General features: G+C 45.1%; 2 protein-coding genes across 3 annotated transcripts in view; both read left to right on the top strand.

The window, feature by feature from the left end:
• WDR49 (WD repeat domain 49) overlaps positions 1-25,862 on the top strand; it is a 275,211-nt gene that overhangs the window by 180,145 nt on the left and 69,204 nt on the right. The window contains exon 18 of the mRNA XM_084847441.1: positions 8,863-9,032. Within this exon, the coding sequence (XP_084703567.1) occupies positions 8,863-9,008 (146 nt within the window). The 3' untranslated portion in view covers positions 9,009-9,032. The remainder of the gene's footprint in view (positions 1-8,862; positions 9,033-25,862) is intronic.
• The window catches only part of SERPINI2 (serpin family I member 2), an 86,197-nt gene continuing 69,205 nt past the window's right edge, over positions 8,871-25,862 (top strand). The window contains exons 1-2 of one of the 2 annotated variants that reach the window (XM_084847447.1): positions 8,912-9,032; positions 11,636-11,853. In XM_084847447.1, the coding sequence (XP_084703573.1) occupies positions 11,811-11,853 (43 nt within the window). In that variant the 5' untranslated portion in view covers positions 8,912-9,032; positions 11,636-11,810. Of the gene's footprint in view, positions 9,033-11,635; positions 11,854-25,862 lie in introns of both variants that reach the window. The other variant, XM_084847446.1, reaches the window with a different exon arrangement.

The following is a 25,862-nucleotide window of genomic DNA, read 5'->3' as shown; positions in this document are numbered from 1 at the left end:
GTGGTAATGTGCTGTCTTCAGAGGCTGGACATGCTCTGAGTTTCTTTAGCTCTGGATTCCCTGCATTGAGCAGGACATTGAATTAGAGTACTGGCTCTTGAGGCTGTCTTGATCTCTTGTGCTTTTAATGGTATTTGAGATCCCATTATCATCATCATTATCATCATTCGCTGTTTTATGTCCTGAGTTCATTTTGTGATTTTACTGCTGCTTGATATTGTATTTTTTATTTTTTGTTTACTATTGTTGAGGTTACTTAAAGCAAAAGATTGGATACAATTCTACAAAAAAGTCATAGGGTTCTTGCTACCTTTTAAAATTGGATAGTCCAGCCGTTTACTGCATCAGTATGACAAGACCATTGGAGCATCCAAGGGCTTGCAGCCTCTGCCTTCTGTCTTTAAGCCAGCGCTGTGGATCTGGGCTCTGGGGAAAGTCACACTAATAACCTTTTCTCCTTAGAAACCGTAGCTTTCCCCCTTTGTGCAAATTTGTGCTCAGATTTCTTTATGCCGAGGGAAATTTCCCACCTGGCATCCAAATAACATGAGGGTTGAGGGTGATTATGTAGATTGCAGCATGGTATCAGAAGCCGTGGAAGCCCTGAATACATCATCAGTGATTCATCATCCATGTGAAATAGACTTGTCACTTTGGGATGTTGTGGTTTCTCCTGAGAAAGTAGTTTCAAATTCCATCCATAAGATGTTTTTGACAAAAAGGGTGGTCATGTGTTCTTTACAAAAGACAGTCTTGTCTTGGAAGACATCCTCTGTTTGAAGGGCTGCCCATTCCAGTTCTGGCTTAAAAACAAAGGTTGCTGAGAAAGGAAAAGAGAGGAGGGGCCTTCAAGTTGCCCATCAGCTGTGAGCACACGGACAGCAGGCTGAGGAGGCACTCAGGCCACTTGGTCAGTCTTCCCCACTAGGGTGTGATGTATTGAATTCCTATCGAAGTTACGGTACTTCTTTCTAAATTTGTATCCAGACATATACATTAGCAACTTTAATTCAAGTCGGTGTCCTCTTTTTTGGTTATGCATCTCTTCTTTTTGGTCATGTGTAAGCAGCCACAATAGGGACAAGGATTCCACAATATGAGCAGTCTGCAAATGTTATGAACAGGGCCATTTCTTTGGGGGGTTGCAATTCTAGGGGAAGCAAACAGCCCCCTGAAGGTGGTGGCACCGGCAGTGGCTGTATGGTGGTGGTGGTGGTGGCAGTGGTGGCCAACAGTGGCAGCACTCCAGGTCCCCCTAGTTGGTGCCAGAAGCCACAGTTTCATGGCCTTCTGCTGCTGGAAGGACTGTGCATGGAGTTGGAGGCCAATGCCTATCTCTCCTGAGAGCCATATATCAGTTTTCTCTTTTCAGGGGGTGCGGGGAATTAGATCAAGATAATGCTGCATGTAGGGATGCTGGAGAAGTTCGAGATGGATTAAAATGAGCTCGGATTTCTAAGAATCTGACCTTTGGAATCCACTGCTGAGTGACCCCTTCAGGCCCTGCAGAATCCGTGGACTTTTGGATGATTTTTTTACTTTCCCGAAATTTATGCATATAAATCCGTAGAAAAGTATGTACGTTTCTGCTGAGGAAACATAGAATCGAATAGGGGATAATACACAAAATGTTATGTACTGGGTTAAATTATGTAAAAACTTACGTAAATACTTACATAAATATTTACGTAATTATTTCCATATTTTTCCGCATGATGAAAAAAAAAAATCGCATCTGTCTGTGGGCAGATGACGGAAAGAAAGGCACCTGACAATCTGCAAAACACAGACAGAGCAGATTTTACACAGTCCATACATCCCTAGCATGTGAGAAAATCCTGTCCAAATATCACTTCCCTGATCCAGTTTGCCATTTGATCCAAAAATGCTTTTAAGCTTCAAAAAACCTATGGGAGATCCAGTCACAGATCTCCCACCATCTTGTCTAGTTTGGCCCTTAGATAAGTGGGCCTTTGCTAGTGAACAAGACTAGTCCTGTTGTACAGTCTCTTCTCTGGGAGTAATAGACTAGGGAACTATAAGATGTTAACAAAAATGTAAAATCATGTTATGGGTTTCCTTTCAGATTTCTGTGAATGGGGCAATACAAGGCCAGGGTCTTGGACTTGACAAAGAAGTGTTGATAGCTCATGACATTCCAATGATGAGTTTCCATGGGAACAAAATGTTAAAGGATCTTCCTTAAGCTTATTGGATGTCTAAAAAAATACCTGAAGGGAAGGTGCCTTTCTCTCCTCCACCCCCTCCTGGCTAGGGATGTTGTAATCTAGGAGTTTCCATATAGAAGGAACAAGAGACTACAGTTTGAGGCAAAGGGTGCTTCCAGATGGAGGGCTGGTTGCTAATGCTACCAATTAGAAGGCATTGTGCAGGTGTTTCATCTTTTTCTCTTTAACGGATTTTCTGTGCTAAGAAAAAAAGAAGTCAGAAGAAGCAGTGGAAAAACCCAGGAGGGTTATGAGCAGAAGACCACCTCATCTGGATCCCCCGTAGATTTCCATGAATGAGGCAGGATGATGCAGTAGTTAGGGATGTTGGAGAATTCCACCACGGATCCCAGGGAGGCCGAATTCCAGTGCATTTGGCCCCCCAGAATCCATGGCGGAACGAAACAACCCCCCCTGCCACCCCCCGAAATGGGCCCGGAATGGAGCCTACCTGTTTGCAGCCGTCTGGTGCTCTGCGAATGGCTCCCGTGTCTGCGGCTGCCATTCGCCTTCCCATGAATGGTCGTGATAGGCTACGTAAGTATTTACGTAGCCTATCAAGGCTAACATAGGGACATCATTTGCGTCCCTGCAGAGGCCGTGATAGGCTACATAAATATATACGTAGTCTATCATGGCAATAGGCAGGAACACTACGCCATTTGCGTCCCTGTCTTTTGCTGTGATAGGCTACGTAAGTATTTATGTAGTAGATGAGAGGCGGCCAAGAGACAGCTGCCTGCACTCGCTCTGCTCTCTCCTCTTCCCCTAGCAGATTGCGACCCAGTTGGGGGCTGGTTTCAAAAAAAGTGCCAGAGCAACGGACCGGCATGACCCGCCACCACCACACCGCTTGATAAAAGCCTCATCTGGAAGCATCCAGAGGTAGGGATGCATGAAAGTCTTACCTGGCTCCGTGCTTGGCAATCCGCGGTGGGGGGGAGGCGCTCCATCCCTCCCCCCGGAGTCCTCCCCGGCCGGCTCCGCTCCATGGCAGCTCCATGGAGCCGCTGGCTGGAGCCGGGCACAGCCAGAGTTCTGGCCATGGCTAGGCTGCTGTGGCTGCAAATGGCGGCCGAAGTAGCGGCTGCCATTTGCGCCCTTGCAGTCAGCCATGATAGGCTACACAAGTATTTACGTAGCCTATCTCGGCAAAGAGCAGGGCTACGCCATTTGCGCCCCTGCTCTTTGCTGTGATAGGCTACGTAAATATTTACGTTGCCTATCACGGTAAAGGCAGCTATGCAAATGCCTATCACGGGAGACCAGCCGAAGCTGCCGCATCCGCCGCCACTGCATCCGCCACCAGGTAAGCTCCATCCCAGGGGGATTCTGTAGGGTGGCGGGGGGGGGGAGCCCGTTCCACCACGGATTCCGGATTCCTCACTGGAGTCCATGGTGGATAGGGATGTCAGAGAATTCCGCAACTGATCTCGGTGAGGTCGAATGCCAGTGCATTTGGCCCCCCGAAAACCATCGTGGAACAAAGCCCCCGCCCCCCCAACCCATAAAAGGGGCACGGGATGAAGTGTCCACCGCCCCTACCCCACAAAAGGCGTGCGAAACAGAGCACGTACCTGCTCCTGTCCACGCAGCTGTGCGAATGGTGGCCGTCCTGCAGCCGCCATTCACGTCTTCCTTCTTCAGCCATGATAGGCTATGTAAATACTTAAGTAGCCTATCACGGCTAATGCAGGGATGCCATCTGTGTCCCTGCGGAGGCTGTGATAGGCTACGTAAGTATTTACATAGCCTATCACGGCAGGGCGGGGAAACCCCAGCATACGCAAATGGCGGTGGCTACCGCCATTTGCGTACGCTGGGTTTTTCCCCCCTGCCGTGATAGGCTATGTAAATATTTACATAGCCTATCACAGCAAGGGGAAAAAAACCCCAACCTATGCAAATGGTGGTGGCTACCGCCATTTGCGTAAGCTGGGGTTTCCCCCCTGCCATGATAGGCTACGTAAATATTTACGTAGGATATCATGGCTCACTGCAGGGACACAAATGACAGTGGTTACGACAGCTGCCATTTGCATCCCTGCAGGGCTGCCCAGCGGCTGGATGTCCAGCTGCGGGCAGCTGGAGCCGGCTGGCAGCTCCGCAGCTTGACCGTGGAGCGGAGCCGGCCGGCCAGGATTCCGGGGAGAGGGATGGAGCGCCTCCCCTCACCTGCGGAGCCCAGCGGAGCCAGGTAAGCAGGGTTTTGTACACCCCTAGTGGTGGAATTCTCTGATATCCCTATCCAGAGGCAATGAGATATAATGGCGACATCTGGCAGCAATTTGTCGGTTAATTAACCGACAAATTGCGGGGATTTGTGCTCTGCATGAGCTACTTCCTGTTTCCAGTACCAACCCTCAAATGCCACAATCGAGGGTTGTTATGTCTGAACCTGGGAACTGGGGGTTCCCCAAATGAACCCAAGAACAAGCCGTGGATGTGGTGATATGGTGTGTGGCCTGGGTTAATGAACCCACAAATTGTCACCAGAAGCTGCCATTACAGGGCCTAAGAGAGACAAAAACAGAGAACTGATTTTGGGCTCTGTTAAGCTAACAGCATTTTGGAGGTTTTCCTGCTCTCTCTGGAAATCTTGTGTGAACAATGGACTTCGGCGGTCCATTGGAGTGTTAAATCTGCGTCTCCACCTGTGCTCACCCTGTATATTTGTCTATATATTCAAAAATTATAAAATGCCATAAGCCTCCAATGATCTCTGTCTAAAGGACGCCAAATTCTGGATAAGCACTGCGCCCTAGGAATTTCTCACCACTCAGAGAAGTGGGTTACAATAATTTAAAAGATCATCTTTTAAAACCCATATAGGGTTTTAAAAGACCTTTAAAACCCTATATGGTTCCGGCCCAGCCTATCTTAAGGAGCGCCTCCAGCAGCACCAGACAGGCCGCTTAACAAGATCAGCCTCGGATGGCCTTCTCTCTGTCCCATCAGCCAGGACAGCTAGACTGGTGGGGACGAGGGAGAGGGCCTTTTCTGTGGTGGCCCCCACTCTGTGGAACTCCCTCCCTAGGGAACTCCATCATGCTCCCTCTTTAATGAGCTTCCATCATGCGTTAAAAACGTTGTTGTTCAGGCAGGCATTTGGGGTGGGTTAGGGTATTTTAGAAAATGTTTTTATTGTAGAATTTTATTGTTTTAAACTGTTTTTATTGTATGTTGTACATCGCCCAGAGTGGCTGGGTGACCAGCCAGATGGGCGATTAATAAATTTAATAATAAATAAATAATAACAATAAATCTTCCATTTTGCTCTTGGGTGGGATTAGACCCCCTTCTTTTTCCACATAGCCATCACAGAGTGGATTGCCTTCATGACTGCAGTGTCTTTGTCAAATACCTTCTGATTAGGGATGTACGAAACACCTACCTGGCTCTGTGCCAGGCAATCCGTGGTGGGGGGGAGGCTCTCTGTCCCTCCCCCCAGAATCCTCGACAGGGGGGGGAGGCGCTCCAGTCCTCCCCCTCGGAATCCTGCCCGGCTGGCTCTGCTCTGCAGCCAAGCCGCAGAGCCGTCGCCCGGTTCTGGCCGCCTGCAGCCAGACATCCAGCTGCTGGGCAGCCCTGCAGGGATGCAAATGGCGGCTGTCGTAGCCGCCGCCATTTGCGCCCCTGTATTGAGCCGTGATAGGCTTCGTAAATATTTACGTAGCCTATCACGGCAGGGGGAAAAACCCCAGCGTACGCAAATGGCGGTAGCCGCCACCATTTGCATATGCTGGGTTTCCCCCCCCCCCCGCTGTGATAGGCTACATAAATAATTATGTAGCCTGTCACGGCCTCTGCAGGGATGCAAATGGCATCCCTGCATTAGCCGTGATAGGCTGTGTAAGTATTTACGTAGCCTATCATGGCTATGAAGAGGAGGAAGCGAATGGCGGCTGCAGGACGGCCACCATTCGCAAAGCAGCATGGACGGGAGCAGGTAAGTGCTCCGTTTCGCACGCCTTTCGTGGGGTGGGGGCAGCGGGGACTTCATCCCGCGTGCCTTTCTTGGGTTGGGGGGGCGGGGGCTTCGTTCCGCCACGGATTTCGGGGGGCCGAATGCACTGGCATTCGGCCTCACCGAGATCCGTCGCGGAATTCTCTGACATCCCTACTTCTGATATCGCTCATAGACTGTCAGTGTGAATGGAGCTGGTGTAGCAGAAAGGCTATTTTCATATCTCAGCATCAGCACTTTATGACCTGATGCAGGAAAAAGCATCTTCGAGTTGATAACAAAAAGCAACCGAGAATGAGATGGAAAGCCTCCTGGGAAACAAAAAGAGAATTAGATGGGAGCTTATGCTGATGATTCAGCACAGTCCAATGACAGGTCCTACATGGCTCCTAAGAGCAATTAAAAAAATTAAAATAGAATCCTTTTGGAGGCTGGATCAATTCCCAAAGGGCTTTCTTGACCAGCCAGGTGTATGATCTCAGTTGGCAAAATGCTGATTTTCCTCGCCATTGTTAATCTTGCCAGACTGTTGGATCTCTCCCTTTTCCCCAGGAGTTTTAGATATAAAATGTTATTATTAAATTTATATGAAGCACTTCAGGATTTTCTCATTAATCCTCCTGAATTTGGATGTTGGCGTAGAGACAAAACTAGGAAAGCCTTTGTGTTAACTCTTTCAGTTAAGGAGTTTGCATCCATCAAAAGCTTCAGAGGGATCTTGTTTAGGCAGGAGGAGGATTATAGTTCTCCTGACAGTGATAACAATGAGTTTGAATTGAAGGGCCTTATTTGAGAGGTCAGATTGTGATGTATTTGACATCTTTCCTCTCCCCGTTCAAAATGGATGTGGGCATATACAATATTCCAGTGGGAAAGTAAGCCCTTTTGCTTCTTCAAAAGAATGGGCCTCAGTTTTGTAGAGTGTTTACTCTTTGGTGTTTCCATGCATTCTGGGATGTGCAGTAAATCTTTGTAGTTCCAACATAAAGATACAAATTGCCCTCCCTGTGTCTGTGGGTGATTCAGTTGAAAGGGGAAGCATTCAGGGGAGAGGGGGTGGGAGAACAGGGGTATCTTTTTATGGATTTAGGGTGCAATCCTATGCATGTTTAGACAGAAAAAAGGCCTACAAGTCCTAGAAATCTGAGAGTTGCAGGACATTTGTTTCTGGTTGGGGAATGCTGGGAGTTGTAGAACATTTTGTTCTATCTAAACATACATAGGATTGTGCTCTTATTGATTTTACATTTGGCTTTTTGGATGTTTTACTAAGGAATAATCATTCCTTCTATTTCCCATCTTCAGCCAAGAACGATGTAGTATGTAGTCAGAAGAGCACCATCCACGCAGAGGAGTAAAGTATCAGCAGGGTTGGGGGAGCCTAGGGATGTCAGAGGATTCTGCCATGGATCTCAGTGAGGCCAAATGCCAGTGCATTCGGCCCCCCGAAATTCGTGACAGAATGAAGCCCCCCACCCCGCCAGCCCGCAAAAGGCGCGCGAAACGGAGCACTTACCTGGTGCCGTTTGCGCTGCTTTGTGAACGGCAGCCGCGTCTGCGGCCACCATTCACTTCCCCATTTTTGCCGTGATAGGCTACGTAAATACTTACATAGGGGCCGCCATTTGCACCCCTGTCTTTCGCCATGATAGGCTATGTAAATACTTACGTAGCCTATCACGGCTAACGCAGGGATGCCATTTGTGTCCCTGAGGAGGCTGTGATAGGTTACGTAAATATTTACGTAGCCTATCATGGCAAAAAAAGGGAACGCAAATGGCGGCCGCCATAGCCGCTGCCATTTGTGCCCCTGTTTTTTTGCCGTGATAGGCTACGTAAATATTTACGTAGCTGATCATGGCAAAAAAAAGGAACGCCTGAGAATGCACCTGGCTGGCCGCTCTGCGGAGTTGCCGCAGAGCGGAGCCGGCTGGGTTAGGATTTCAGGGGGAGGTGCGGAGCGCCTCCTCCCCACCATGAATCACCCCTTCGAAAAGGTAAGTGACGTGCGCACATCCCTAGGGGAGCCCCACTGTTTGCAGGCTAGGGGACCCTGCAAACAGTCTGATGGAGACTGAGTGTGTTCAGTGGTCAAGGAATGATTGACTGACTGTGGTGGGGTGGGGATGGAAAACTGTCTGGGAGCGGGAATTGAATGGAAATATAGAACAGGGAGCTGAAGAGGATGTAGTCTCCATTGTAACTTGTTCCACTTGTCTATTATATTTTGAGATGCTGAGATATGTATGTATGGAATAGAAATATTTACAGAAATAAACCTAAGTGAATGTGGGAGAAAGCACATCTGCTTCTCAAATGCACTTTGCCCTCCTAGGAGTGATTGGCAAACATTCAATTCAACAGGAGAAACTAAATGGGTGTTCTTGTAGACACCAACCGGGGGGTGGAGGCTGAATCGTTAAGAATCAAGCCTGCCACTTTATCTGCATGGCCCCATCTTTTTCTTTGCTACAGGCTCAGCAGAGTAGGACGAAATGTTGGCAAATGGCTTTATATACATGCTCTTTGGATGATTTACCAGTAAATGGGCTTTGTTTTGTATAGTTTTTCCTTTCACTAACTTTCATATTCATCATGGTCCTTTTTAAAATAAAAAGACAAATATGCCTAGTTGTAATGAGGATGATTTTTTTTGTGATCCTCTAGGCCTGAAAGCTGCATTTGATGAAAACAACTTATTCCCCAAAGAAATTCTGGACCGTGAAAAAAAATCAAGGCAGCTGCATGAGGAAATGTGCCACAAAGGCAGGGTAACAAATGAGAGAAAGCCAGGGAAGTTGAAAGGAAAATGATCTGGGCTTGGCTTCAAAAGGAAGGTAGGTATGGCAAATACTAGCCGGTGGTATGATGAGGCAGATTTTGGTCCAGAGACCTGTTGAGAAACAGGCAGGGGAGCTGGGAAAAGCATTCAGAAGAGAGCTGATGAGATGATAAAACGATCAAGAAGAGAAATCCTATGAGGAAAGGCTAAAAGGGACTGGGGAGGTTTAGCTTTCCTAGATAAAAGATGGTAAGGGCTGCATCCCACTTGGAAGTTCTCTGGCACAAGACCCCTGATTAATGGGAGCTGCACAAAGAGTGTTCCTTCAGTGTGGTGGGGCTTGCATAGAAGGAAGGGCACGTAAAGCTGCAGTTAGTCAATGATCAGTCAGAAAGAAGAGAAATAATAACTGTTCACCTTTGGCAGGAGAGAGCGAGCACAGCTGGCTTTAAAATACAAAGAGGTAGATGTAGGATGCATACAGACTTTTGTGTCTGGAATTTCAGAGAAAAATGGATTGTGTGTGTGTGTGTGTGTGTGTGTGTGTGTGATGGGGGGAAGATTTAACCCCCCTTTCCGGATCACCATGATTCTGATCTGAAATAGGGCCGTACATGCACACACCAGCTAGGGATGGGTGAACGAGCGATGTTCCAGACCGCTAGGATTCTCCGAACATTGTCTCTCTGTTCATCTCATGCCTGATTCCCATTCACATTTGTGATCACTGCTTGCTTTGTGCAAATGGGAGATTCGCACAACTCTCCCACAATTTGCACAAAGTTCCTAATTTGTGCACATTTCCTCCATAGACTAAAGTGGGGCTGATTCAGTCTACTGAGAGAATTTGCACAAATTAGGAAATTGTGCAAATTGAACCAAGAATCGGTAATGAGACAAACACAAAGTTGAGTTTGACAATTTACAAAAATGTGGGGAGACACAAGCTCGTGCTTGCATTTGGGACTTTGAACAGGGCATACTTGCATGTTTTGCAAGCAAAAACAAAATTCCCATACACCCCTAATACCAGCATAAGGAGAAAGCTATCACGCATAGCTAAACTATGTGAGACTACCAGAACTACTTTGGCCCTGACTTGGTATAAGGCAGCCAGGGCTGGCCCTAGGATAAATAGGGCTCTGGGTGAGGAGTACATTTGGTGCCCCACCCCATCCCACCATGGTCAGGTTTGCAGGGCTATTTGGCATGGGCGAATCATAAGCTTGCCTGACCAATCTTCTGGGTGGGCATCATCCCTGGAAGATGTGTAAAAACTAGAAATTCAATTCTTCCGTATTATTCGGAACATCAACATGCTTTGAAATCCTTTAGCTCAGCTTGGTGCCCCCCTCAGCTTGGCACCCCAGGAGACTGCCCAGCTCACCCACCCCTAAGTAGGGATGGCAGAGAATTCCGCCACGGATCTCGGTGATCCTTGAAATCTGTGGCAGAATGGCCTGCCACCCCCCTGCCCCCCTGCGGATCCCCCCCGGGACAAGACTTACCTGGGGTCGATCTTCTGGGCGGCGGCGGTGGCGGTGGCAGCGGCGGCTGCGGCGGCGGCTGGTCTTCCGACCGGCTGCCACCGCCGCCATTTGCAGTCTTGTCGTTTTTTTTTTTTTACAAGACATGATAGGCTACGCAAAGACTTACGTAGCCGAGCATGTCTGGCTTAAAAAAAAACGCGTACGCAAATGGTGGCTATGGCCACCGCCATTTGCATTCCTTATTTTTGGCCATCTTAGTCTACGTAAATACTTATGTAGACTAAGATGGCGAAAATAAGGGGAACGCAAATAGCGTAGTGGACGCTATTTGCGTTCCCCCTTATTTTCGCCGTCTTGTCTACGTAAATATTTACATAGACTAAGACGGCCAAAAATAAGGAACACAAATGGCGGCGGCTGTAGCCACCGCCATTTACGTACGCGCTTTTTTTTTTTTTTAAGCCAGACGTGATAGGCTATGTAAGTCTTTACATAGCCTATCACGGCTGACTTACAGGGATGCAAACGGCGATGGCTATGGCCGCCGCCATTTGCGTCCCTCCTAGCCAGCGGCCGGATGTCTGGCTGCTGGCAGAGCTGGCTGGCAAGGATTCTAGGGGAAGGGATGGAGCGCCTCACCCCCCCAGCGGAACCCGGCGGAGCCAGGTAAGGGGAGTTTCGTACATCCCTACCCCTAAGGCTGGCCCTGAAGGCTGCTTCTTATGGTCCTAACACATTCAACATTTCATTGTATTATGCATTGTAAGAGTTGTAGAGGAGGATAAACTGTGTCTTTCAGGGAAGCTCATTCACCATTATTGATGTACTTGTGCAGGAGCCCATAATGAGCTTCCAAGGAACCCCGAAGTTTCCCGAAGTCTAGTTTGAAAGCCACACTATTAAATATTAGGAGGAACTATCTGATTCCTTCTTCATGCTGTTTCTGTGCATGTGCAAATATTGTTAATATGAGATCCTTTTCTTCTTCTTCTTTTTAAAAAGTACATTCTGGCATTGCAGATTTTGTGTTTGCATTGCAGATCATGGGAAATGCAAACATTCATTTCAACCTCGGCTGTGAAAATGCCCTTAGAGGTGTTCAGCAATGGGGAGAAAAGCCATTATTTATTTTATTTATTTTCAACATTTTGATCATGCTTATTTACAGAAAGACTGTTCAAGGTAGCATAGCAGGCAATTAAAACAACGTCTTCTGCAACTAGTGTTGCCACCTGAAGAGCTCCAAAATAAGGAACACTTTTGAGACCATAAGAAAATGACCTATTATGTGTGTCAGAACAGAAGAGTGCTTATGATTCATAAGTGGCCACCCTACTTTCCACATGTGCTTACTCATCTACCAATTGAAGAGGACCCAAAGCGCAGGTAAAGAGCAGGAACTAGGACCAGATGGGCCATAGATTCTGTTTCTGAGAACTTTGTTCCCTATGATGGCTACAATCACTATGTGGTAAAAGCTTCAGAAGACCCAGAATCATGTGTGAACCTGCTGGTCCTTTAGGATCATCCTTTGCACACCTCTTGTCTGAGTCATTGCCTTCAGAGTAGGGATGTACATTGCCAGGAAATCTGTCCCTTTTTGAGCTCACTGGAGTCATGTTGTATTTGATCATCCACCCCCTTCACAGTGAACAAAACAGAGACTCATAGTTCAAGCTATTATGGCTTTATTATGCTAAACACAAGCCTTCCCACAATGTAGATTCACGGAAGCTCTCAAACTGCCCCAGGCTCTAAACGGCTATTCTAAGATCTCTATTAGGGAGGACAATCCACATGTTATTAAAGTTGCTGACAGTTTGCCTGTGGACACTGATGGCCAAATCTGCCTAACAGTGACACCCCTCCCTTAGGGCAGCTCCCGTCTACACTGGCTTTTAAGAGTGGCTATCCTAGCAGAGTGTCTTAGCCCTCTCCCTAACTCCACCCGATCCAACTTGTGATGCGCTCTGGCATCTCTCAAGTCACGCCCCTCTTCCTCCTTCTCGGAAACTTGGGTTCCTACGGTGGAAGGGGGAGGCGGCAACTCAGCTGGGGCTATCTGTTTGTCAAGGCCTTGGGAAGATTGATTTCCAACGCCTGGGGGCTATGGGGGAGGTTACTCCCCTGTTCTCTGATCTAGCTGTTCCAGCTAGGGGTGTACGAAACCCACTTACCAGTCCACTGAAGAGGTTCGTGGGGGGGGGAGGCGATCTGTCCCTCCCCCCAGAATCCTCCCTGGCTGGCTCCGCTCAGCAGCAAGTCTGTGGAGCCGCTGGCCAGGCCCGTCCGTAGCTGGACTTCTGGTCGCTGCCACGCAAATGGCGTCCAGTGTAGCAGATGCCATTTGTGCCCCTGCCCTTGGCCATGATAGGCTATGTAAATATTTACATAGCCTATCACGGCCAAGGGCAGGGACGCAAATGGCATCTGCTACGCCAGACGCCATTTGCATCTGCAGCCCAGCAGTGGATGGCTGCGGACCGAAGACAACAGACCTGGACCAGCTGCTGCCAGGTAGGTGTCAAGGGCTCCTTGGAGGGCTCTCTCAGTCTAATCTAGTAGCTAAATCCAGACACAGACAAAGGGATTCCTTTTAAAGCTTTATTTTTCTTTTACAACTTAACAACTCTACCGTTAGCAACTAGATCTGAGCAGCACAGTACCTATGCCCTAAGTTTGAACAGTTGGTCCCCGTTTGAAAGGGAATTACTGGCAGACCCCTGAACTTAAGGACTAGGGAGAGTCCCTCCCCTTTTCCCATGGAGCCTCTGGGCGCAGCCATTGTTTGTGCGCCAACTTGGCACTTCGCCTCCTTTCCGCGCCCTCCATCTGGCGCCTCTCTCTGCGTCTGCGTCGCGCATCCACCAAGTCTGCTATCTGTGCTCGGTCACTCCCTGGACTGCTAACTAAACTAGGAATGCTGGTGGGAGGAATCTCCGTCAGCTGTTGGTCCTGGGAAAGAGGAGCGTGCTCCTCTCCCAGGAGCGACTGCTCTTCCTCAGAATCAGAACTACTCTGGGACTCCATGTGCTCAGTGTCCACCCTGACAGTAGGGTCCGTCCCGACTGGACTTCGTGGGGTGGGGTGGGAGAGCAGTCCGTTCTGCCAAGGACTCTGGAGGGCTGGATTCTAAAGAATCCGGCCTCATTGGAGTCCGTGGTGGATTTCTCCACCATCCCTAATTCCAGCTCTGATTCAGAATTGGAGTCCTCAGAAATCTCAAGGGGCCTGGGCTCAACCCTGACAGCCTTACTCAGCTTGCATCTGTGAGCCAAGCTGTGGGTTTGCACCAAACTCTGGGGACCTTTTGTGTATATTGTTTTTATGTTGGCTGCGATTTGTGCAAATAGAGACTTACACAAATTACAGCTGCAATTTGCACACATTTGCACAAATTATGTCTGAAATTTGTGTAATTTGTGCAAATTATGGCTGAAATTATGCAAATTTGTGCAAGTTGTGACTGTAATTCGTGCAAATGAAAAAACAACACAGAAATCTGCTAGCTGGCCTGACTTGCTGCAGGCCAAGTCAGGCCACGTAGCAGAAGACAAACCAATGTATTGGGGGGGGGGTCAGCAAGCTGATGAAGTTGACCTCCACCCTCCCAACTGCATTCCTCCTACATCCCTACTTCAGAGGCACAACTAGTGTTAACATGTGGGAGAGGTTTCACAGTGGCAGCACACCATATCTGGAACTTCCTGTCACCCCATGAAGTTAGGTCGTCTTCCTCTTTAGCTATGTTCTATTGGCAAGAACAGACATTTCTCTTTAATCAGCATTTAACACTATTGCTTAATTTAATGCTATTTAACAAGCATTTAACGCTATTGCTCAATTTAACGCTATTTAACAAGCATTTAACGCTATTCATAGAATCATAGAATAGTAGGGTTGGAAGGGGCCTACAAAGCCATTGAGTCCAACCCCCCCGCTCAATGCAGGAATCCAAGTCAGAGCATCCCTGACAGATGGCTGTCCAGCTGCGTCTTGAATGCCTCCAGTGTGGGAGAGCCCACCACCTCCCTAGGTAATTGGTTCCATTGTCGTACTGCTCTAACAGTCAGGAAGTTTTTCCTGATGTTCAGCCAGAATCTGGCTTCCTGTAACTTGAGCCCATTATTCCATGTCCTGCACTCTGGGATGATCGAGAAGAGATCCTGGCCTTCCTCTCTGTGACAACCTTTCAAGTACTTGAAGACCACTATCATATCTCCCCTCAATCTTCTCTTCTCAAGGCCTTATTATTGCTTAATTTAAATTATTGCTTAATTTAACGCTATTTAACAAGCATTTAACGCTATTGCTTAATTTAACACTATTTAACAAGCATTTAACGCTATTGCTTAATTTAACACTATTTAACAAGCATTTAACGCTATTGCTTAGTTTTATTTATTGGTTGTTGATTTTGGCTGTTTGTGTTTTATCTTTATGGCTGCTTTTAGTTGGTTGTAAATCTGTTTTTATGACTGTTTGCATGATTTAGTATTTGTGTCTTTTAAGCCACTTTGAGAGACTCCTTTGTTGGAGGAAAAAAACAGGATATAATTTTTAAAAATCAATTTAAAAATTCAATCAAGTAACTAGCCAGGTCCTCAGAATTGACTATTTTGCTTCATCAGTTGAGGGAAACCCAGGGACTCTTCAAATGCCTCACGTTGTGTTTCTTTGATGGTAACATATGTCAAAGATGTATTAAGTGTATACCTAAAACTGTATAGTGAATACAATAAATGGATGTTTGAAGATCTGTGTGTCCTATAACTACACTTGCCAGGGAGTCCAGCAGTGGAAGCTGGTGGCTCTGATGTCAGTGGGGAGGTGAATCCACTCCGGGTTTCAGTCAGAACCAGTCAGAACTCTGAAGGAGCTATCCAATAGCGGATTGAAGCCCAGAGCGGATTCACCGCCCAACGGTCATCAGAGCCACCAGCCTCCGCTGGAGACAAGGATTGGCTGCAACCCCCTTTTTGAGTGTACACTTGCGAGAAAATCCAGAGTTTGCTATTAAATGTAATGTGTGAAATGTTTTTTTTGGATTGAAAAGATTGCGCTTGCAATCCTCCTCTCCTTTCTAAACTGCTTAGCATATGATACAGGATAATATTTTATTCATCCCACTTTTAAATTACTCAACTGGAGGATTGTAAGAAATTGTTTCACCACCTGCATACTTTGAACCTGAATTACTCTATGAAACAAAGATTTCTTTTTTTTCTTCCTGTCGATAACAAATGAATGCATTACAGGAAAATTAAAAAACAACAACAAGCACTAAGAAATGCAATTTTCATGTACCTTTGAGAAAGCCTTGGGAATTCAGTTCATTTTCCAACTGACAACAACACAAAGACTAATTCTGCACAAGCATTTGGCTTTATATGTTTTTCAAGACTCCCAAGCTACTTTATGCAAGTAATCACAATGCATTTAGATCTAATCAGATGTGAACTGCTGCCTCTAATTTTTTTAGCTGTCACTTAAACCCTAGATTTTCCTTGCCCAATGAGCTGTAAAACAGTGCCTGGTAAGAAAACTCTTAAAATGGGATTATGAGAAAGTCACACACTCTATTGTATCAATAGACTGGGCTATATGATATATAGGCCCTCTAAGGGCTGGGCCTGCAGTCCAGCAGCTCTAGTACAGTAGCGTAGTGGAGCTCTATAAAAGCTTAGGGCTTTTGGAATAGGGTTCCCTGCTCCCCAAATACATTCCCATCTTGGCTTCCTTCTATACCTTTAACAGCATCTTGATCTTTCAAAACCAGCAAGTGAAGCTTGTCTTGGCATGGGATGAAAAAGATCACTTGATAATTGCTACAGGTCTAACTGCTGTTAAAAGTCTAGTGAAGGTTCAAAAATTGGCAATGCTTTTGAGGGGCAGGGAAACATCCACATGACAAGTAAGCACCCTCATCGGAGTTGAGGGTGATGGGTTTGTAGGAAAGGCAGGAGCTCAGTGTTAGACCTCATGCATTGCATGCACATGGTCCCAGGTTCAACCTTTTGGAATTGGGCTGGGAAAGACCCTGCCTGAAACCCTAAGGGTAAGTCAGTTTCAAAAATACCTGATCCTAAGTTAATCTTTAGTGGACCCTCTCTGGGATCCCCTGCCAAAGGAAGTGAGCGGGGTGGCTATTAAGAAGAGGGCCTTTGCTGCTGTGGCACCCCAGTTGTGGAATGAGCTCCCCAGACAAGGGTGCATGGTGCCTACATTGTGCTCATTTTGGTGCCAGGTGAAAACCTTTTTCTTGTCCCAGGCACTTTAGCTTTTCAGTTTGTTTTGTCTGGTATTGAATTCTAATTTTTTGCACTGCTGTTAGCTTCTGTTTGGCTATTTTTATTTTTATATTGTATTTTATTGCCTGTATTTTGTCATGTATTTTATGGTTTTAATTGTTGTGAACCACCCAGAGAGCTTCGGCTATTGGCCAGTATAAAAATGTAATGAATGATTGAATAAATTTTAAAAAATATTATCACACTCTCAAGAACAGGGCAAGGAGACCCTGTATGACTTTTGCCTCTTCAACAGGACACATTATACTTTGAGGGAGGCTTATTAAGAGCCTTACTCTCACCCTCAACTTGTGAAGGCTGCCTTCTTTCAGGAAATGTCTTAAGGTTACCCTGGCTCCTCAGTCCTCTGGAAAACAACAAAACCGCCTTACACTCCAGCTGCCCCAATTTTAGCTGGGACAGTTGCCATTTTCAGAGCCCTTTTCCAGGGCAAGCCCTCTTCTCCAACAGCCCTGACAAGGGCCAGACCAGGACATTTTCCTGCCTGAGGTGAAGGACAAGATGTCATCTCCCCACCCAATTATATGTAAAGAAGCTGTTCGGCCTGATAGTTGAAACATATTTCAACATTGGCAATGGGACAGCACCTTCCACCACCACACCTGAGGGAAGCAGACTCGCTTAGGGTACACAGAGCTCTGTCCTCCAAAACAGGGATGGGTGAACAAGTGATGTTCGAGATCACTAGGATTTTCTGAACATCATCTCACCACTCATCTTGTGGCCAATTCCTGTTCATGTTTGTGATTGCTGCTCAATCTGCACGAAAAGGAAACTTGCACAAATTGAGCAGCGATCAAACAGGAGATTAGTGCAAATCTCCCCAAATTTGCACAAATCTCCCCAAATTTCCTATTTTGTGTACATTTCCTCCATAGCCTAAAGTGGGGCTGATTCAGTCTACAGAGGAAATTTGCGAGAATTAGGATATCTGTGCAAATCAAACTGGGAATCAGGAATGAGACGAACGCAAGTACATGATCAACAATTTGCAAATATTTTCAGTGGAACCTCGAATAGGGCACGCTCGCTTAGTTTGTGAGCAAAAATGAAATTGTCATGCATTCATACTCCAACACTCCCCAGCCTCCCAGCATGTGTCATCTTGAGCAGTTGCCACATTCTGCATAAGAGCAGGGCTGGTCCAGACTTTAATATGACAGCACATCTCCATTTTGTGAAGTGGGCTGCTGGAAGAAGAGAATTAGGTGTGGGTAAAGATAGAGGAAACAAGGAATGGATTTCTGTGAATGGAAAGCCACAATGTGTTCTGTGAATGGAATACCTGTGGAAATGTATTCTGTGCCTGTGCTAAGGGAATCTTTCCTCCACATTTTAGGACTCGGCTGTCTTGGATTAAGACAAATTTTGAATAGAGATTTATAAGCAATCTGATTGATCAAACTCCCAAAATATGGAGGGATGGTTACCCTCTGAAATTTGGGACTGGAAGATCCATTGCCACAGTGACCCACCTTTATATAAACGTCATCATTAAGTTGTATTTTTTTAAGGCATCTTGAGCCCTATTTTTTCACATAAGCACTTTTATTATTTACAAAAATAGAACAAGATCTCTATTGAAGGTAATATAAATATTAAAAGGATAAAAATGAATCACGCTATAAACCCCATGTCCCTCATTCTCTGTTTTAAGTCCCACTGGTTGAAAATGTAGGGACCAACAGTTCATCCCTAAGCAGGGAGGTTTTGAAGACTAGCTTTCCTTCCCCTTCTCTAAGAGCTCAATCCTATGCATGTTTAGACAGAAAAAGTCCTACAACTCCCAGTATTCCCCAGCCAACTTCATTTTCCAAGCCTTTCCAAGGCTCTCCTCTCTGGTACCAAATAACAAAACACTGTCCCACTGTCCCACTGTCTTGAGAAAAGCAGAGGGCAGGGCAAATGGAAAACCACAGTTCTTGGTTCATCATGGCATCCATTCACTTGCATGTAAGCCAACTTCCATTTTTATGAATACGATTAACAACCACATGAAATGAAGTTGATGTGATACATGACACAGCCCTTGTATGGAAAACAGACTCCTTGGCTGAGCCCTGGCACAACTTATGTCTGGTGGCAAGAAGGATGGAGAGCTCATCTATAACAAGAAACGAGCAGAGAAGAGTTGTGTAGAAAAGAACCCATTTTGTTTTGTGAAGCATTACAGGAAGGAGAGTGAGGGGGGAAACCAGGAATGGGTTGTTGTGTGGAAGGGGATGGCATGCATGTGTTCCGTGGTTGTCATCAGCTTGCAGTTGAGGTGGGGTCAGTGATCCCTTTCTAAAGGAGAGCTGCTGGAGCTTTAGTCAGTGTGGAAGATATGTCATTGTTCTCTAAGCCCTGCTTTTCACTTCTAAGTGTGTGGAGAGATGGTAGGCTTCAGTTGCACAGCAATGAGGGAAAAAGACTCTGCACATGCGTAGATTATTACTTAACTAATTTCTGCTTCAGAATTCTCTGCCATGGACTCACTGGTTAACCACTTCTCACTGTGACTTCTCTGTAAGATAAGGCCAATTTCCTCTATGAACGTAGAGGTCCTTAACCATACATCTTTTTTTATTTCAACATGTGGGTGTGTTTGAACCGAACATAAGGTAAAAACAATAAAATAGAACTTTTATCTAATATAACTCAAAGCAATAAACAAACAAACAAACAAACAAACGTTATGTCTTATAAATGGCCCCAGGGCACAGTCTGAAGGCACATGAGGCAGCCACCGTGCTGAAGCTAAGCAGGTCTGGGTCTGGTCAGTGCTTGGAGGAGAGACCACCTGGGAACCACATGTAGCCACCTTGAGCTCCATGATGGAAGAAAGGTGGGATATAAATATAATAAATACATAAAAATTAATGTTGTAAATTGTAAATGCATTTTAGTACAGTATTTGCTGTAACATTTTAAACATTTCTAGATTATTGGAATCAAGATCTAGATTATGGTTTTAAACCATAAATAATATTTTGCAATGCTATTTTAATCACAGCCCCTGAGGAAGGGAAGTCCTTTTCGAAACACTTTGGGCAATGTAAAATATATTGGACTTGCTTTGTAGCCTATGGCTCATGTTCCTGTTTTCATCTGCAGTGTCAGAGGGTACACTGGGCATATCAGACTAGCCAGCACGACTTCGCCCCTGCTCTTCAGAGTACATAGCTTGCCTCTTGTGCGAGGGCATTCTGTACTGTCTTCAAAAGAACTTTGTTACATCCAATCAATAATACATTGAACATAGTCTCTTCTCCAGTACATTGATATTACATCTTGTTATGTTCTAAAATATTACATTACAATTCTTTATATATATAAAATCCTTGCTTCTATTTCACAAATGGATGGAAATTGCGGAGCCAGATTTCCTTCTTCTTCTCTCCGCCCTAATTCTTTAAAGTCAACAGAAGTATGAACTATAAATGAATTCTGCCACAGATGTATATTTCCTTTACCATTCCTTTTCCCCTTTGATATCTGAATGCAACCCAATAAATTTATATAGTTTAAGACTCCTGACTGCATGCTAATTTTGGTCCATGTGTGGTTGAGATAGGATTCATACTTGGCTATAACCAGCCTTCCTTACTAGTGAGGCTGTCTCATTTCTAGGTGGGGCTCAAGGAAATTAATTGAAAACCAGTGATTTCCTCATAGTCAAGAGAAACTTCGGTAACCCTGTTGATCTTCTCCACACAGCCGAATCAGAGGAGGAAACAGCAGGAAGAGCACACATGGCCAAGGCTTGCTGCCATTCATTTTCATGACTGTGGTTTATCAAAAATGTATAGGTTGAGTAATAATCATTATTTTTAAATTCAGATGGCTTTACCAACTAATAAGGAATATCTTCCTTAAATAAAAACACCTTTGTTAAGGACACAATCCTATGGATGTTTAGACAGAAAAAAGTCCTACAACTCCCAGCATGCCCTAGCCAGCATTGGCTGGCTGGGAAATATTAGGCATTGTAGGACTTTTTATCTGTCTAAACATCCATAGGATTGCACCCTAAGTTACCCTTAGCTGTGGATGTGTGTGCCTCCGTTGCCCCTTTCTTATTCATTCACTGGCTCTAGTATGGACAGCCAATGTGTTATAGTGGTTAGAGCCTTGGACCGGGACTCAGGAGATCCGAGTTCTAGTCCACACTAGGCCATGAAGCTCACTGGGTGACTTTGGGCCAGTCACTGACTCTCAGCCTAACCTACCTCACAGGGTTGTTCTGAGGATAAAATGGAGAGGAGGAGGAGGATTTGATAAAGGGGCCGCCTTGGGTTCCTTGCCAGAGGAAAAAAGGTGGGATATAAATGTAAAAAACTAACAAACCAGCAAAGCTGGTTTGCATTAAGCCAGAGTTCCCCATTGTATCTAAACCAGGAAACTCTGGCTTAGTGTTGGTTAACAAACCAGGATAATGAATCAGGATCAGATCAGCTTTTCATCCTGGTTTGTTAACTTCTATTAAGCCACAGGTCCCTGGTTCAGATGCAACAAATATCTGGCTCAATGCAAGCCAGGATCCCTGAAGCCTGCATGCTAGCAGAAGAGGGGACAAGGAGGAGCATGGGACCACGGTTTAAGGAGTGGTGGATGAATGTCCAGATGTTCTTATGGTACCTAGAGGAGGCATTTTTTCAGGCTAACTTAAGTATAGGGCTGATGGTGACTGTGAAAAATCCACCCTGCACAAGGAAAATGTTTTGGTGGGCTGTCACATGGGTGGAGTTAAGAACCTGGCTTAACTCTTCTTTAAATGTGTTTTGCCATATGGCAAAAATCTTCCTCTTTAGGAAATCATAACCTGTTTTAAGGTGCAATCCTGGCTGGGTCATGCTGGGAGTTGTAGGACTTTTTTCTGTCTAAACATGAATAGGATTGCTCCCTTAATGGACTTTCCGCTTGAGGGTTTAAGGATACTGTTTTACGATTTTTCCAGTTTTTGGACTGCTATTAGTTTAGTTGAAATTGTATTTTTATTACATTTATATTCTGCTTTTGCTCCAATGATTGTTCTTCTTTGGTAGTTTTAACTGACTGCTTCATTTTATTTTTTGATATTGGTGTTTTATATTGTAAGCCACCTTGAACTTTTTTGGGGTGGAATAGAATATACATACACACACACACACACACACACACACACACACATCCCCCCCTGAGTATGCTTCTCATAAGTGAAACAAGGAATCCTTATTTTGTCTAATTTTTTTCCCTTCATTAACTTGACATTTATTTTTGTTTATCTAAAGTGAGATTTTTGCATGGCATTGACCAAGACTGAAAAAAGGGTTTTAGGAACAATTTTAGAGAGCAGAGGAACACAGGGAGCTTTAACACCTGGACTTGAAAAGATAGCAAGCATATTTGTGTCTTATAATCAGAACATCACTTGCATTTCTTTTCTTACATTTATTATGGATTATAGGGTCTATTTCTGAGATGCAGAAATGACTCTAAACATTTGATCCAGCACCAGGTCTGTATGAAGGATGTCAACATGGCAGGCATGAATGCACAATTATGCCTGCCTGTCATGTACTTGTGACTTGGTTATGTACTTGAGAAAAAGCACACAAGGGTCAGAAACCACTTTAAAAATGTCTCAGTGAAAATTCAATAAAGCTATTTATGCAGTTCCTCCCCCCGCCCCCATGTAATAACTATTTAACCATTCTGAAAACAAAGACCCAGAACTTTGGAGTTATTTCTCTTCTATACAGCTAAATAATTGAGGGCACAAACTGAGTAGGGGTGTTGCTGCCCCCCCATGTCCCCGCTGCATACTAGCCACACTGTACTCTTGAGCTTTGCACATTGAGCACAAATGTCTGAAAGGAGATTCTGAGCGTATTCAGCAGAACTTCCTTAGAATCTCCCTTCAGACCAATGTGCAAAGTTTGGGAGTGGGGGGCTGGGCCATCACATGTAATGAGGTTGGTTCAAGCCCCCCCCCCGCTGTATTTCTGGGGTCACCAATGCGGTGCCCATGGGCACCTCCAGTGGCACCCACAAAACTCTTCACTGCCTTCTTCAAAACATTGAATAACATTAGGGTGCCAGGTTCTCCTTCCTGTTCCTGAACCTGCCACTGATCAGCTTTTCAGCAGGTGGGAAGAGAAAGCAAGGCAAAGGGATAGAGCCGGGGACAGAAAGAGTGAGGCTATAGGTTAGGAGGAGGAAGAAATCGTGAGGTAAAAATTTGAGGGAAGAGAAAGGGTGAGACTAGGAATGGAGAGAAACAGCAAGACAAAGGGGTCAGTGGGAGAGAAAGGGTAAGGCTAGGGGCTAGGAAGGGAAATAAAGAAGGTGCTAGGGATGGGGAAGGGAGAGAAATAGAGAGGAAAGAGATTGGGGGAGAGAATTAGTGAGGTTAGAGGCTGGGAGTGGGGTGGGGGAGGGAGAGAGAAAAGAGGAAAGGTCTGTGTGGGCAGAAGAAGATTGGGTGGCCCAGGAAGCAACTATTTCCATTTTCTCTTCCCACCCAGCCTCTAGCTTCGCTATTCCCACTACCACCTCTTGACTAGCCAGCCCCCCCATGGCAGCCTTTATGTGACTAGCCATATCCTCAATAGGAGCCATTTTGTGGTGGTGCCTACAGAAGTTTCTCAAATTCCCAAATGTGTTCTCTGGTCCACAGAGGTTGGGGACACCTGCCCTATGCAGTTTCTGCCTTCTTGTGTTCAGCCTGAATGTCTGGATGCCGCTTATGTGAGCCTGATTTCAGATGGTCATTCCTTCTAGCTCAATGCAGTTTTCAAAGATCTTCCTAGGACAGTCTGAATTTGATATTGACTGGCCAAATGTCTTATGTTCCAAACTTCTTCTGTTCAAGGAACCATTTTTGCCCTGATCTGTAGGTCGAGGAACTCCTGTGCATCTCTTGAGATTCCTGGGTGTTGCAGGAGTCAGTGGTTTCTGCGTTCTAACTGCTTGCTTATTTCTTTTGAATATTTATACTAAGTATTTTAGCCCCTGTAAGGAGCATCCTGCCCAAGGTGACTAACTACATCCATTAAAACAAACAAACAAACAAACAAACAAAGACTATATCCAGAAGAAGGTCCAACCAGAAATAAAAGTATACATCAAATGACCAAAGGAAAGCAAAACATTGACTCAGAGTAAAGGCCTGGCATATCAATAAAGCATAGCTATAGATTAGAGCGTAGCTGAGACAAGTACACAGGAATGTCCCTAACATTCCCCAAGTGGCTGAGCATTGATGGGATTTTTTTTTAAAGTAAATACGATTAAGTTATGAAACGTTGTTTATCCGTTCTCTCTGTCTCCCCCCCCCCCCCGCAGTGGTGTAACAATTCATTCCATCAAATCATTTCAAAACATAGACATACATCAAGCGTTATTAAATTAGTTCTGCAAAACGTAATAAATGGTAACCAATTCGTCTTAGAATCATGGCATTTTTGCCTGTTTACTTTTCTCCTTACAAGGTTATCCATTGCTGCAAAATCCTTACAAGGTTAGGATTACTTTTGCTGCAAAATCCTTACAAGGATTGCTGCAAAATCTTACAAGGTTAGGATTACTCTTCTCCTTACAAGGTTAGCCATTGCTGCAAAATCCCATAGTTTTGCTACCCATTCTTTTACATCTACAATGTTAGGCACTCTGCCATATTTTGCATACATGAACCTAACAGCTTTCATCATATGACCCATTGGCTCATAATGCTTTTTACATGTCTAACCTTTTAAATAAGCCAAAAGCGAAAGTAGTGGATTCAATCTTATACTGTAGCCTGATATTTTTTCAGTTATAATTTTTATATTTTTCCTTTGGCAGGGAGGGGGGCTCATGGACATGTCCACCACATATGATAAATGTCACCTTGACTTTTGAGACATTTCCATGCATCAAGAGTTGTAATCCTTTAGATTTTTCTTATTGTAACAGGAGTGACATACTATCTTGCCATCATTTTGAAATCATTTTCTCTAATATTCATAGAAAAAGAAAAACAAATCCTCTCAACAATAAATATCCCCAAAGTGCCATCCTTCCTATCATGATTATATTGAATGGCTTTGTGCAATACACTAACCCACCTTGGTTGAGTGTGAGTTATTGCTGAGACGTGGGTTGTTTGTTGAACCATGGGTTAGTGTGTTGTCTGAACCCAAGACATTTTCTGCAGGGTGGCTTGTTAACCATACACTGTGGCTATTTTTCTTCAGCTATTGGGGGGCATAGAAACAAACAAACAAACAAACAAACAAACTACCTTGAGAACCTTTGGTTTGTTGTTGGGTTGTTCATGGTGGTTGACAAGCCACACTGCATGGTAATAAGCCACCCTGTGTTCTGGGTTCAGACAACATGCTAAGCCACAGTTCAACAAACAACCCTTGGTTCAGCAACAACCCACACTCAACCACCGAGTGTGGGTTAACGTGTTGTGTGAACAGCCCCAGTGACAAGGTTGGAGATACTCTCAGTGCTGTTACCTTTGCAACTTCAGACATTCAAAATGTGGATTTCAAACATAGTTTAGCAAAGTATCAGATCCCATGTTTCAGGAAATCTTGTCAGCCAATACTCTGATTGTCTTGTTGAGGAACCCTAGCTAAGAACATGAGGAACTCTAGCATTCCCAGGTCCGTAGCTAGAGCAGCCAGTTAGTTGTCAATGAAAAGAGGAGCTGCATCTCCAAAAAAGAGGACATCCATTTGGATAACATTTGCATATGCAAATTTATATGCATAGGTGCAAATTTAGAAACAATAACTTTCATTTAAATTGAAGTGCAATATGGTGGAGAAGATTGTCAAGGTGACCTGTGTGCCTGCTCAGTTTGCTGTCAAGATGTTAAAGGTTGATGCACAACATGGGGGACCTACTCTTTCTTATGGTTCTGTTCTCTTGAAACCAGACTTGGATTGGACACCTCTTTAAATAGAGGACACCTTCAAATAGAGGACTGTACTCTGTAAAGTAGGACACCTGACTATCCTACCCATAGTTCAACCCTCTCCCACTTTATTCAGAAGCTTGATTTCACAGACACAGAACCACTGAAATAGTAAACAGGCTGGGATGAGAATGGGGGGAAACAGGGATGTG

The sequence above is a fragment of the Heloderma suspectum genome, chromosome 3 (genome assembly GCF_057233095.1).
Source record: "Heloderma suspectum isolate Gila_16-S chromosome 3, 16-S_ref, whole genome shotgun sequence".
Taxonomy (NCBI): domain Eukaryota; kingdom Metazoa; phylum Chordata; class Lepidosauria; order Squamata; family Helodermatidae; genus Heloderma; species Heloderma suspectum.
This window is presented reverse-complemented; position numbering and strand designations above follow the sequence as displayed.